The 13,918-nt window shown below is 34.9% G+C and overlaps 1 protein-coding gene across 4 annotated transcripts in view; it reads left to right on the forward strand.

Annotated features, from left to right (window-relative positions):
- The window catches only part of ODR4 (odr-4 GPCR localization factor homolog), a 36,532-nt gene extending 23,007 nt beyond the window's left edge, over window positions 1-13,525 (forward strand). For all 4 annotated transcript variants that reach the window (XM_027565592.1, XM_027565590.1, XM_027565589.1 and 1 more), the window contains 3 exons: window positions 3,055-3,240; window positions 11,995-12,105; window positions 13,206-13,525. In XM_027565592.1, coding sequence (XP_027421393.1) covers window positions 3,055-3,240; window positions 11,995-12,105; window positions 13,206-13,273 — 365 coding nt within the window. In that variant the 3' untranslated portion in view covers window positions 13,274-13,525. The remainder of the gene's footprint in view (window positions 1-3,054; window positions 3,241-11,994; window positions 12,106-13,205) is intronic.
- The last annotated feature ends 393 nt before the right edge of the window (window positions 13,526-13,918 follow it).

A 13,918-nucleotide genomic window follows, 5' to 3' on the forward strand; every position in this document is an offset into this window, starting at 1 on the left:
TGTTCACGAATAATATATCATTTTCCTGAGACTTGATTTTGGATTTTACATGGAGCTATTGGATCGAGAGTTTTATTTTGGGAAGTATGTAAAGCCTGGTTGGTCACTTAGCCACCCAGTTAGTCTGGCATTTCTGTGGCTTTGTTTTTGCTGCTTGATTTCATGTGTGTGCTAATTCGCATGATATTAATCATTACTTTACTTTCTGAGTAACACTATATGTTACAACTGAACTATGAATTTTAGGATTTTCAGGGGCATGGGATGTATCTACCATTAATGTCAAAGATCTACTGTATCACATATATTAGTTAAATATTCCTTTCTATTACAAATGCTTCATAAATAGGGTATCATAATACTGTTTTGGTATTATTTCATATTAAGTGAATTAGTATTTTGAAATTTTTGCTGATGTCCGATCAGTAAAGTTAACTCTTTCTGATAGTAATTGTTTATAGATTATATTTTAAAAAGAAACCAAGTGTAAATAAACATTTTTGAACTGTAGTAACAGGATAATTATTCCAGTAACATGTCAGTATATCTTAGGATATCAAGGTAAAAACTATATTGCAAGTATAATAACACAACATGTGAATTTTATAGTTTAATATATATACACTACATTTTAGATCTTAGGTTTAGTTCTCATTTTACTTAGCTTGTCTTTCTTATATACCCCACTCCAGTACTTTTGCCTGGAAAATCTCATGGACGGAGGAGCCTGGTAGGCTGCAGTCCATGGGATTGCTAGAGTCGGACACGACTGAGCAACTTCACTTTCACTTTTCACTTTCATGCATTGGAGAAGGAAATGGCAACCCACTCCAGTGTTCTTGCCTGGAGAATCCCAGGGACGGCGGAGCCTGGTGTCGGACACAACTGAAACGACTTAGAAGAAGAAGAAGAAAATCTAGAATATTATACTATAAAATTAACCTAAACTGGAATATTTTTTGCATGCATAAGGAAATCTGCAAAGGGCATATTAACATTACATTTGTAATCTTTAACATAAACATAGTTTTTAAATTCTGGCTATCCAGATGAAAGAACTTAAAATTTAAATGACAGTTTAAAAAAAACAAAGGACTCCACTTGGTCCTTTGACTTATTGTGGTCTCCCTCTTTCCCTTAAGAAGTATCCCAGACCTTCTCATTAGCCTGTCAGCCTCCATTCAGTCCTGCCTTCTTACTCAGTAGATGACACCCTCATGAAACTGAGGTCATCGATTATGAAATCTCTTACCTTCTTCCATCCTTCCCTCCATATCCATCTATACTCCCTGTCCTCTCAGAACATTTGTATTTCCTTTTTGCCTGTAGTCATGGTTACACTCTCTTAACTGTACTTCTCATTCCTTCATGCATTAAGAGTCAGCTTAGATATCATCTGTTCTGTAAAATTTTCTGTAGTACTCCAGTATGACTTAGGATTCTATACTTAATCAGCAGAAACTCAATTCTTATCATATTGACTTAACTGTAAATGTTTTTATAATTTTGAACTAAATACTCTGCTGTGGGAATATGCCTAAAGGATTCTTTTTTTAAGTACTTTTTAAGATGTGCTGTTTTAAAAAGATCTCCCCTCCCATTTTAAACCTCAGATGAGCTAGAAAACTTGGTCTTATTTGAGTAATAAATGGTTAACCTAACTTTAATTTAAAAATTATATTTTTCTTTTTAAATAAATTATTTAAGTTTATTGCAGCCAAATCTTTAACATTTGATTTTATAAGCAAACATATGTGTTTCTTTTTCAGTCAAACCTAGAATTAATGCAATTTTAATGCCAATTAAACACATACATGAGCACCACCTTTGAAAGTTTTGAACTTAACCTGTTTCAAGAAATTATGCCCCTCTCCCCTCAAAAGAAACTATGGCCCAAAATAATAGTCGTAACGTTAATGTGTGGATAGTTTACATACTACAGTGCAAATTGCAGTAATGTAATTTTACAGCTAGGAGGCAGTCTGGTCACAGAGTAAAACTGGCCCAGTTCTCATGTCAAAGCAATATATTAAGCAGAATCTGGCAGGAACACCTAATTTAAGCCATGGCATTTTCTGTGACACTTAAGGCATTCTTCAGTGTCATCTGTTATAAAGCTAACACTTGTTTCTTAACAATGAAATGTAAGTTACGGTTAACATTCGCCCTGGTTTTCTACTTGATCTGAATATCGGAAGCTTTTTAAATTGCATATCCATTGCTGAAAGTCATTCTTTACACAAATCTCTTGTCTTTGTTGATACTTCATCAGTCATGGTGTTATGCCAAACAATAATTATGTGTTTATGTGGATCAGTGACTGTGTTAGAAATTGAGGGAAATGTGATTATTAAAAGAATGAAATGCTCATTATTTACTGACGTCCATATTATTTTGTCTAAAAATGATTTAAAGCTGTTCACAAAAAGGCATTACAAGTTAACAAGACAAAATAAGTGTTAATTATGAGAATGAGGCAAAGGGAAAATGAAAGCAAAGTGGAGTTGGTGGTGAGATTAGTACAGAAAATGTGTATATCTTGATTTCCTATACATGCTTGATTGGGGATCTACATTATGTAAGATGAAGTCATTGGTGAGATTAGTATGGAAATGAACGCTATCACGATCTATACATTTAATGTAAGTGAGCCATTAGTTTGTCTCTAAATTTGCATGAAGAAGGGAAAAATTGTTCAGAAATTTCAGTATTTATAAGGTTAAAACAAACGAGAAAAACAATAAGTTCTGAGACCAGGGACAAAATTGTTTCCTTAGTATTTTTTCATAGAATAGTGAATAACATGAACATGTATAATCAACAATATCCTCGGATTGAAGGCAGTGGTGAGTTGATATTTTATGGGAGTATCATTTAGGTCCCTTGCGGAGGTCTTAAATATTGAGTTAAAGAATTCAGTAAGAATTTTGTATAAGAACAGAAAATGAGAAGACCTTTTAGGCTTTATTTCTTTCGACATATACTTTCATATACTTATATTTATCACTGATAGCAGTGACAGATCCATCTAAATATTGTTTCTTCTCCTTTTAGATTCTGAAAAAGAGTTCCACATTCTCCCTCACCGAGTTTTTGTCCCCATTCCGGGATCCACTGTAATGTTATGTGATTATAAATTTGGTGATGAGTCAGCTGAAGAAATAAGAGACCATTTTTTAGAGATGTTAGATCGTATGATTCAAATAGAAGATTTGGAAATTGCAGAGGAAATAAACACAGGTAATTATATGAGGTTATTTAAGAACCAGATTAGACTATGGCTAAGGTTACTTATGGGACATCTAGTTGAAGCATCATGTCTGTAGATTTCTTTCAAGCTAGTCCTATTTGATATTTTTGAGTCATTTAAAAATGTGTCTATTTAATTTCTACGTAGTATGTAAGCGTCAGTGTTTTTTGGAAAATTGTATCAGAATTTAAGATACATTAGATTTTTTTCAAGCCTACTCTTAAATAGGTAGAAAAGTATAGCTTTAAGGGATTTCTTTTATTCTAAGTGAAGTTTTCTCAAAGTCCATTATCTTAACTAATTATTTGGTTAATCATCAGGTCACAGTTTTTGTTTTTTTTTTTAATGTCTTCAGACTATTTGCTGTTATTTTCCTGTCCCCTCCATATAATTGGGATGCCAAGCTAAAATGGGCAGGTCCAAAATTTAGATCAAGATTATTTTTACAGAACATAGATTTGCCATACTGAGTAATTGTGTAACACATTCTCTGTCTCTAACCATCACTTTCACATTTGATCTTGCATTTTAAAAGTCTTTTTTCTGTTTTGTTTTGCTCTGCTTGCTTTGTTTTTGTCTCTAGTGAGAGCAGAATATGAAAACATGTCTATAAATAAATGTATAAATATATACAGTCTTCCTGAAACATTTTTTAAAAATATGTGATGAAAGTATTACTTGCAGATATCCATAAATGTGTAGTATGTAGCCATTTTTTTATCAGTCTTGAAATCTCTGATATCATAGTATAAATTTCATATCATTCTTCTTTTGCTTGACTAATTCCCACCCCCCACAAGAGTTGGGTGATTGAGTCTTGCTGTTTCTATTGTGAATAAAGTAAGTGTTTAGTTGATGAATTTCTAATCTGTCAGTAAAGCCTCAGGCAGGTTGGAGATCACCTGACTTGTTTTTTCAACAGCTCCAGGGTCATATTAATCATGTGGAACAGTAAGTTTGTTTTAAAGCAAAACAAAAATAAAAACCTCTAAATTGCTAAGTACCAGATGTTAAAGCTGCAGGTGTGCTTCAGTCCCCTGAAAACTAATATTTTTAAAGGTATAACTATAGCATAGTCTCTGAATGATAAATTTTGAGGCAGATTGGTAGAAAAGTTTGCTACTTTGTGAAATATGTTTTTCTAGATGAGCAACTACACTGTTTCTGCCAACCGATCTTAGACTCATGAGGGCAGAGATTTTTGTTTGCCTTTGTTCTAGGTCACCTCTGATGTTGATAACTTGAGTAAGTTCCTTCTGAGTGCACAGATTCAACCAGCCATGGATTGCCTTGTACTGTTGTATGTATTTATTGAAAACAATCTGCATATAAGTGGACCTGTGCATTTCAAACCCACGTTGTTCAAATGGCAGCTGTACTGCTTCTTTTACTGAGGTCTTTCTTTAAGTTTAAACTGAGGGCAGTTGTCATGTTCTAAATATTTCAAAGCCAAGTACTCCCAAATGTCTTTAACTGTTATTATTACAGTCTCTAGACCTCATTTTTCTTCACCACCTTTCGCTGCTTTCATCTTTAGCACTTTACTGAGAGTCTAGCCTAACGTAACATAGGTCCTCAGTAAATATTTGTTGACTGAACAGATTGTTGATTTTGTCAGTCCTACAGTTTGGGATCCAAAGATCAATAAGATACTGATCCTGTCTTCAAGGCGCTAAACAGCGTTTTTTAACTTGTGTGGATACTTTTACGTGCTCACGTAACAGCTCAGACTGCCTGGATTCCTCCATTATGTTTAATTATAGTCTTATGCTGCTTCGTTGCATTATTTTCCATTCTTATAATTATTGATGAGTATCAGTTGCATGTTTAATGATGTTAATCTTTCACATAAGACTGTGGGATTCTTGAGAGTAAGTGTTGCTCTGAGTTCCATGCCTAAAGCATGATAGGTATTCATAAATATCTGTTACTAACTGAATGACATAGACTGAATAGGTCAATTTTGAAAACTGTAGCACATCTTTTTTCATACTTGCTGCTACTGCTGCTAAGTCACTTCAGTCGTGTCCGACTCTGTTCGACCCCATAGATGGCAGCCCAGGCTCCCCCGTCCCTGGGATTCTCCAGGCAAGAACACTGGAGTGGGTTGCCATTTCCTTCTCCAATGTATGAAAGTGAAAAGTGAAAGTGAAGTAGCGACCCCATGGACTGCAGCCTTACTGTATGCTTAAAAAGTTGTAAGCATATGCCTATCTAGATAGAAGGTTTTTAAAGTTTGTGTAGTGTGCTACACTGAACAGGATGATGATTTTAAAAGGATATAATATCATAGCTCTATGGCTTAATAGTTTAGAGTGTTTTAAGGGAAGTAGAACATTAAAATGTGACAACATGTAACACTTAATTGTTGCCCCATAAATGTTAATTTTATTTTATAGCATTTAGTATGTCTATTTATTAGATATTTATTAGGCATTTGCTCTGTTCAAGGCAGTGTTATAGGTGACAAATCAAAGGTCAGATTCGTGTCCTCAAGAAGCCTGTAATCTGACTTGAAATAGAATTGTATGCTTTATTAATTATGTGGGGCATGTAGTAAGGTCCTAAGAGTAACGAAGAACTCAAGAACATCAAGATTACTGACAGGACTTTAGGGTCTCCAGTGATTTGGTTGTAATAATTCAGTCAGAAAAAATACTTTGATGACAGGTGAGCAGTAACTTGTAATCTGTGGTGACAAAGGTTTGACATTAGTGTTTTCAAGTTTTAGTAAATTCTTTTGTTTTTTTCATTCTTTATTATTACTACTTTTATGTTTTGCTTTAACTAGTGGTCAGTTCTATAATAGGAGAATGAACAGGGAATCATCAGAACATTTAGCACAGGAACTATCCCTATAAGTGATTCAGAGAAAGCTTCAGAGCAGGTGACTCGAGTTCATTTTGAAGGATGAATACAGTAAAAGCGACTCTAAGCTTTTTAGGAATTAAACATTTGGATCAGATGTATTGTGACCAAAAATAAGACTTGTGTATTATTTTTGCTTTATCAGGTATTTGTTGAATTAGAAGGAATTAATTATTTAGAAGCAAAATACATTCCAAATTATGGAACAGGGTAAAAACATAAACATTTTAATAGAAAAATTAAGTGCTTTTACATGAACATTCTATTAGTTTAGAATTATCTTCACTTTTGCATTTACTCATTCATTCATTTATTTATTCAAAAATACTGGATGCATAATTTTACCAGTTGCACATCTGAGTCCAGATCTGCCAGTTACAGCTTCAGTTCAGTTCAGTCACTCAGTCATGTCCGACTCTGCAACCCCATGGACTGCAGCAAGCCAGGCTTCCCTGTCCATCACCAACTCTGGAGTTTGCTCAAATTCATGTCCATCGAGTAGGTGATGCCATACAGCCATCTCATCCTCTGTTGTCCCCTTCTCCTCCTGCCTTCAATCTTTCCCAGCATGAGGGTCTTTTCTAAGGAGTCAGTTCTTCACATCAGGTGGCCAAAGTATTGGAGTTTCAGCTTCAGCATCAGTCCTTCCAATGAATATTCAGAACTGATTTCCTTCAGGATTGACTGGTTGGATCTCCTTGCAGTCCAAGGACTCTCAAGAGTCTTCTCCAACACCGCAGTTCAAAAGCATCAATTCTTTGGTGCTCAGCTTTCTTTATAGTCCAACTCTCACATCCATACTGGAAAAACCATAGCTTTCACTAGTTGACAAAGTAATGTCTCTGCTTTTTAATACGCTGTTTAGGTTGGTCACAGCTTTTCTTCCAAGGAGCAAGCATCTTTTAATTTCATGGCTACAGTCACCATCTGCGCTGATTTTGGAACCCCACAAAATAAAGTCTCTCATTGTTTCCATTGTTTCCCCATCTATTTGCCAAGAAGTGATGGGACCAGGTGCTGTGATTTTTTTTTTTTTTTTGAATGTTGAGTTTTAAGCCAACTTTTTCACCCTTCTCTTCCACTTTCATCAAGAGGCTCTTTAATTCTTCACTTTCTCCCATAAGGTTGGTGTCTTCTGTGTACCTGAGGTTATTTATATTTTCCCGGCTATCTTGAAGCACACTTACAGCTGTGTAACCTTAAACAAGTCCCCTTTGAACCCCACGTTCTCTTGGGTTGGTATTAGAATTTACTAAAAATGTTAGGGGGAATATATTCTGAACAGAAAGAGATATATAAATGTAACATGATACTTACTAGAATTATTATAAAATGTTTAAATTATGTACCTTCTGAATTATAATTAAAGTCAATAATATTAAAGTATGAGATTAATGTTATATAGCGTGAATATATTTTCCTAATTATTTGAAATTAGAGTTTCCATGGAAAATCATGCAAAGTAGAGCTCAAATGTTCAAATTAGAGATTGAAATCAATGACTGTACATTTATGATTGTTAAACTTGTTGTAAGTATCTAGCTTTAGTCTCAGTATTTGATGTTATTTGCTTATTTAATTATTCTATTCTATAATACAGTTGCCAAGTAGTTGCTATGTTTAAAATACATATTTTGCCAGTAAGTATTTTAAAATAACTTAAGGGATGAAGAGCAATTTGTTTGTCAAAATGACTCACTTAAGGTGAGGAATAACTGGGTTTAAAATTTCTTAAATGTATTAGTCATCTCCTAGTAGATATTAACTTAATAATTCAGATGTACTTTATGCATAGTATCAGCTAAAAATTTAGAGACACACCTTTAAAATCTGGTGGAACCCGTCTTTGCTAATTCTGTCTTGGTATCAGAGGTGAAATTGATTTTTGTTGTTTGGTTAAACATTGATAATAAAGGAAAACAAGTAATGCTGAAGATGTATTTTCATGGCTAAATCACTGAGTAATGAAACCTCATTAACTTAGGAGTTAGGGATCTGGACGATCAAAGACGACAGCTAAGAGTTTAAGTTCTAACGTTTCTTTTTAACTTTCTTCTAAATAGTCCTACCTGTCAGCAGCTTGGAATGAAATTGAATATATCTACAACTTAGCATGTATTCATCATGTCCTTATTTTCTCTTTTGTTGACAGTTGCTTAAGAAAGATTGCTTTCTCACATGAATAATTTGAATTTGTCTGCAGTTAAAATTACCTGGTTTTAAGAAATGGTTAAGGTCTAATTTCCTTTTGAAAAACATGTTGTTTGCATTTAAGATAGCAGCACTAAGGTGTTGGTAAAACTACAGTGCCTGAGATTTTAATTAAATCCTATATGCCCTCATAGGGACCTCCCTGGTGCTCCAGTGGTTAAGAAAGACTTCATGCTTCCACTGCTGGGGTCATGAGCTCAGGCACTGGTCAGGGAACTCAGATTCTGCATGCTGCACAGTACATCCAAAAAATAAAATAAACGTGTATTAAAAACAATTCTACATGCCCACACCAAAAACAGACACAAATTGTTATGATAAGGATTTATTCACTCTTGAAAAATGCTCTTCTTTAGTAAAACTGTCTCAGATTTGTATCAAATCAATATAATTTTGTATGACATTTTAAAATGAATATAGAGCAATGGAATGTCTTTTAAAGAGATATTAATTGTTTATACAAAGGATTTGACTTCTTTGAGCATTATGTTCACATATAACTATTCAGTATTAAAGGTGTAAATAATGTCATGAAAAATAAAGCCATTTTTGTGCTCTTTATAAATACTGAAGTAAAAAAGTAAAAAAAAAAGTCTCTAGCATATAAGTTAAAAGAGTGCACTTAATACTTCATCCATTATTTGTGTTTGTATCTGAGGTAAAGATTTTAATGGCCCAAAGAAAAGCTTTAAGCAGTGATATTTGCTAATAGAAAAGCCAAAGGTGTGTGTATGTTTTTAAAATAAATAAAATTGTACTTGCATTCGACTTTTAGACCTATGGATGAAGTTAGAGAAGCTTTTAAGCTGGTGAGCTAATGTAGTCTAGGAGTAAAGTGTTATGGCGATAACTGGGAGCTATAGAAATATAGAAGACTGAATAAATCTGGAGAAAGTTCATAAGAACAATTTGTTGGTCTTTGTGACTGATCTGATATGGGAGTAGAACAAAAGAGAAAAATGTTTTGTGTTTAGTCATATGCTCAAAGAGGGGAAAAAAGAGTGGTTGTGCCCTTGATTCTAATAAGGTGTGGCTACTGAGGATTATTTCTCAACATGACAAACTGTTCTTCATGAGAAATTGATGAGAAGCAAGCAATTTTTTTAATCCATTTTAGTATCATAGATAATTATTTCAATAATTTTATGTGTCATCCTTGTAAGCACAGCCTCATGGATGTGCATACAGTATCATTTCAGTTCAGTTGCTCAGTCGTGTCCGACTCTTTGCGACCCCATGAACCACAGCACACCAGGCCTCCCTGTCCATCACCAACTCCCAGAGTCCACCCAAACCCATGTCCATTGAGTCTGTGATGCCATCCAACCGTCTCATCCTCTGTCGTCCCCTTCTTCTCCTGCCTTCAATCTTTCCCAGCATCAGGGTCTTTTCAAATGACTCAGCTCTTCACATCAGGTGGCCAAAGTATTGGAGTTTCAGCTTCAACATCAGTCCTTCCAATGAACACCCAGGACTGATCTCCTTTAGGATTGACTGATTGGATCTCTTTGCAGTCCAAGGGACTCAAGAGTCTTCTCCAACACCACAGTTCAAAAGCATCAATTCTTTTGCGCTCAGCTTTCTTTATAATCCAACTCTCACATCCGTACATGACTACTAGAAAAACCATAGCCTTGACTAGATGGACCTTTGCTGGCAAAGTAATGTCTCTGCTTTTGAATATGTTCTCTAGGTTGGTCATAACTTTCTTTCCAAGGAGTAAGCGTCTTTTAATTTCATGGCTGCAGTCACCATCTGCAGTGATTTTGGAGCCCAGAAAAATAAAGTCAGCCACTGTTTCCACTGTTTCCCCATCTATCTGCTGTGAGGTGATGGGACTGGATGCCATGATCTTAGTTTTCTGAATGTTGAGCTTTAAGCCAACTTTTTCACTCTCCTCTTTTACTTTCATCAAGAGGCTATTTAGCTCCTCTTCACTTTCTGCCATAAGGGTGGTGTCATCTGCATATATGAGGTTATTGATATTTCTCCCAGCAATCTTGATTCCAGCTTCTGCTTCCTCCAGCCCAGTGTTTCTCATTATGTACTCTGCATATAAGCACACAGTATATTGGGATACAAAAATGTCTATGAAAGATATTTCAAACCCAAGCAATAAGATATTTTACTTTGAATTTAAACAGTATTTACTGTTTCTCACTCTGCTATTCTCTAATCTTTGTAAATATTAATAAAGAGATCAATATGAAGTACAGTTGATCCCTGAGCAACATGGGGATTTAAGGGCACTAATCCTCCCACAGTCAAAAATCGCATGTAGCTTCACAGTATGGGCGGTACCTTGGGCTTCCCAGGTGGCGCTAATGGTAAAGAACCTGCTTGCCAGAGCAGGCAGACTTAAGAGACGTGGGTTTGATACCTGGTTGGGAAGATCCCCTGGATAAGGGCATGGCAACCCACTCCAGTGTTCTTACCTGGAGAATCCTATGGACAGAGGAACCTGGTGGGCTACGGTTCATGAGGTCACAAAGAGTCAGATATGTCTGAAGCGACTTAGCACACACGGGCAGTACTGCATCCATGGATTCAGCTGACCATGAATCATATATATTTAGTGGAAAAAAAAAAGTCACGTGTAATTAAATGGATCCATGCAGTTCAGACCTGTGTTATTTAAGGATCAACTGCAATTGCTTTCTCTAGAACAGCCCCCTGCTATCCCCTCTTGAGGCAAAGGAGGGAGGATGGCTCCGGGATCCACCCATGCTTCAGCCAGAGTAATTCTGCTTTCATCTGTTTCACTTACTGGGATTTCCTGTCACATACCGGGAATTCCTGCCCGATTTTTTAGCACTAGTTTAAAAATGAAAACCATTTGTCTGTGTGATCCCTAAGAATGTTTTCAGTTCAAAAACTTTTAGTCAGTTTTAAATAAATTCAGCTAGGCTAGCCCTCACAAATTATTGTCAGCATAATGAAGTAGGAAGAAAACTTGTACTTGAATCCTCATTCTGTTGCTTATGATGCTCACATATTCACTTAGTGTCCCAGATTTTATTTTTCAGCTGTAAATGAGATAATGTACATACTTGCTTAACATGTAGTTGTTTTAAGGTCAAACTAGTGATCACATTTTGCTTATATATTACAAATTTCAGGTGATCTAACTTTTTATGTAAATATTTTAGGTATGTAAGGTCTGTCCCATGGACTGTGGTTTGGCCCACGGGTTAGTTTGCCAGTCCTTGCTTTTGTATTAATATATGATTGCTTAGAATGATTAATTGCCAGAACTATCAATAAGTATATTATAAATTAATTCTAGTTAAGAGAGAAGGTTACCCTGTCTGTGTAGTTTGATTTTTAGTATCAGTTTATCTCTACTATCATATGGTAATCAGATTATAATTTGTGGACATCATTCAGAACTAGCTCTGTGGCTCTTTGGCAATCAGTTATGAAAGTACATAAAGTATTTTAAAAAGTATATCAGTCTGATACATAGTCCATAAAATTTAGTTCACCTACACTCAATAAAGAGCAAATTGTTATTTTAAAATCAAGTTGAAAAAAATAAAATTTTTAAAAAGTCAAGTTGAAGGAAAATGGAGCTCATTGTGTGTTTTTTATAGTGTTCTTCAAAGGTTATTTTTAAATGGTAATTATTCCCATCTTGCTTAGTATTTATTATTATCTTCTTGCAGCCTGTATAAGTTCCTCTATGGATACTGAAGCTTCATTGGACAACACAGATGATGAACAACCAAAACAGCCAATTAAAACTACAATAGTGTTGAAAATTCAGCAAAACATAGGTATTATATTTCTTCTATAACATTGAAAAGATGATATTTTGGATTTGTGTTTTCTTGTTACTATACAATTATTTTCATTTTGTTTTCTTAAAAGAGCTAGATTAAGCTAGTTATTGAGTACTGTGGAAAGTGGTGGAAAGATTTATAAATAAAGCATTGTCCCAAATGCTTTCAAAAATGACACTTCCTATTAAATGTTTTGGTGTTTTTAGAAGAAAATTATGTTGAGTTTTGGGGAACAACAAGTATAGCAGCACCAATGTTTTCCAAATTGGTGTTCCCAGGATTGCAGTTATGAAAGGTTTTGATAGATATTCTATGAAGAGTCAAATTCAAATCTGAAAATTCTAACACGCTTTAATTTTAAAGTTTCTGAGAAGTATGGTGGTCACGTTACCATTTTTCAGTCTTAGTGATAAAAGAACATGTGACCTGTTGCTTAGTTAAGACTTTCGGCTGACTGAGAGTTAGAAGCCAGAAACTTCAGTTATTTTTCATGTCGCTTAACTCACTAGGTAAACTTAATTACCTAAATTTTTTGCACCTGTGTGTGTGTGTGTCTGGACTACTATGGTCAGTTTTTTGTTTTTTAACTTAAAATGCTCAGGGGAAAAATTAAAAATAAAATTTGCCAACATAAGCTTAATAATTTTTAGATTTTAGTTTCTTTGGTTTTTGATAGCTATATAAATGACTTTGCATTGTGATGTCTCTTTGGTTTAAGCTAAGTTGCATGAGATGGCATGGCTGAAATGTCAATATAAATATTTGTAGAAGCCTTTTAAAGTATGGGTTAGTTTGTCTCTTAGATTGTCTCTTAGATATGTATGAGTGCATTTGTGTATAAGAAAAGACACTTTTATTTTAAGGGGTCAGTACCAGTCCAACCTTTGTAAAATATATTTTCAACTATTGCTATATTTTCCTCTAAGATTTTGCTGGCTTTCAGTGTCTGTATATGTGTATGCATATGCATTTGTGTCTCTGTATTGTTATTGTTGTTTAGCCCCATCAGTTACCTGCATTTCAAAGCCTAGGAGCAGTTAAGCCTTTCTTTTGCTCATTCCATTTCCATTTGTTTTGTGTTTGTTTCACTTTAGGTGTGATTGCAGCATTTGCAGTTGCAGCCCTTGCTGCGGGTATCTCCTTTCACTACTTCAGTGATTAGGTTGAGGCACAGAGAGCTTCCTGATCATCCAGAGAACAGTGACCAACAATTATGAATCTTAAAGATGCAAACAAGCCATCTGCATTTAAGACAACAGCAGCCAGATCTGCTGCCAGATTCCTGTTAGATGTGTTTCTGACTAAAATGAAATCACCAGCTGCCTTGTTTAGCCTTGCTTCTTCTATAAATTATAGGTGGCTCAGGCTTCCAAGAATAAAGTTATACATCTAGATGTAAGTTGCACATAACAAATCGTTATTGTCTGTTTTTTAAAATGTTCGAAATAATGGTTTATTTTCATAGATTTTAGTTTTGTTGACCTGAACTACATATTGGTCAGGACTTTGAAAATTTGAATAGTCAAGGAAGGGTGTCTGAGTATCTTAGTAATAGAATAATAAGAGAAATTTCTACAAGATGGGGCAACAACTTATTGGATAAGTTTGTACTTTTACACTCAGTTCCGAAATACTGATTGAGTTCCGATTGAGAGATAGAAACCTCTCCATACCTCTTTGAATGAGCAAGGATTGTCATAAATCATGAGCTTTCTCAGGTTATCTCAGGTATATCAGGTTAATATATATTAAATAAGACTTTTGCTTCCAGTAGTACTTTAGGTACTGCAGAACAACTAGATCTTGA

The sequence above is a fragment of the Bos indicus x Bos taurus genome, chromosome 16, assembly GCF_003369695.1.
Source record: "Bos indicus x Bos taurus breed Angus x Brahman F1 hybrid chromosome 16, Bos_hybrid_MaternalHap_v2.0, whole genome shotgun sequence".
NCBI lineage: Eukaryota > Metazoa > Chordata > Mammalia > Artiodactyla > Bovidae > Bos > Bos indicus x Bos taurus.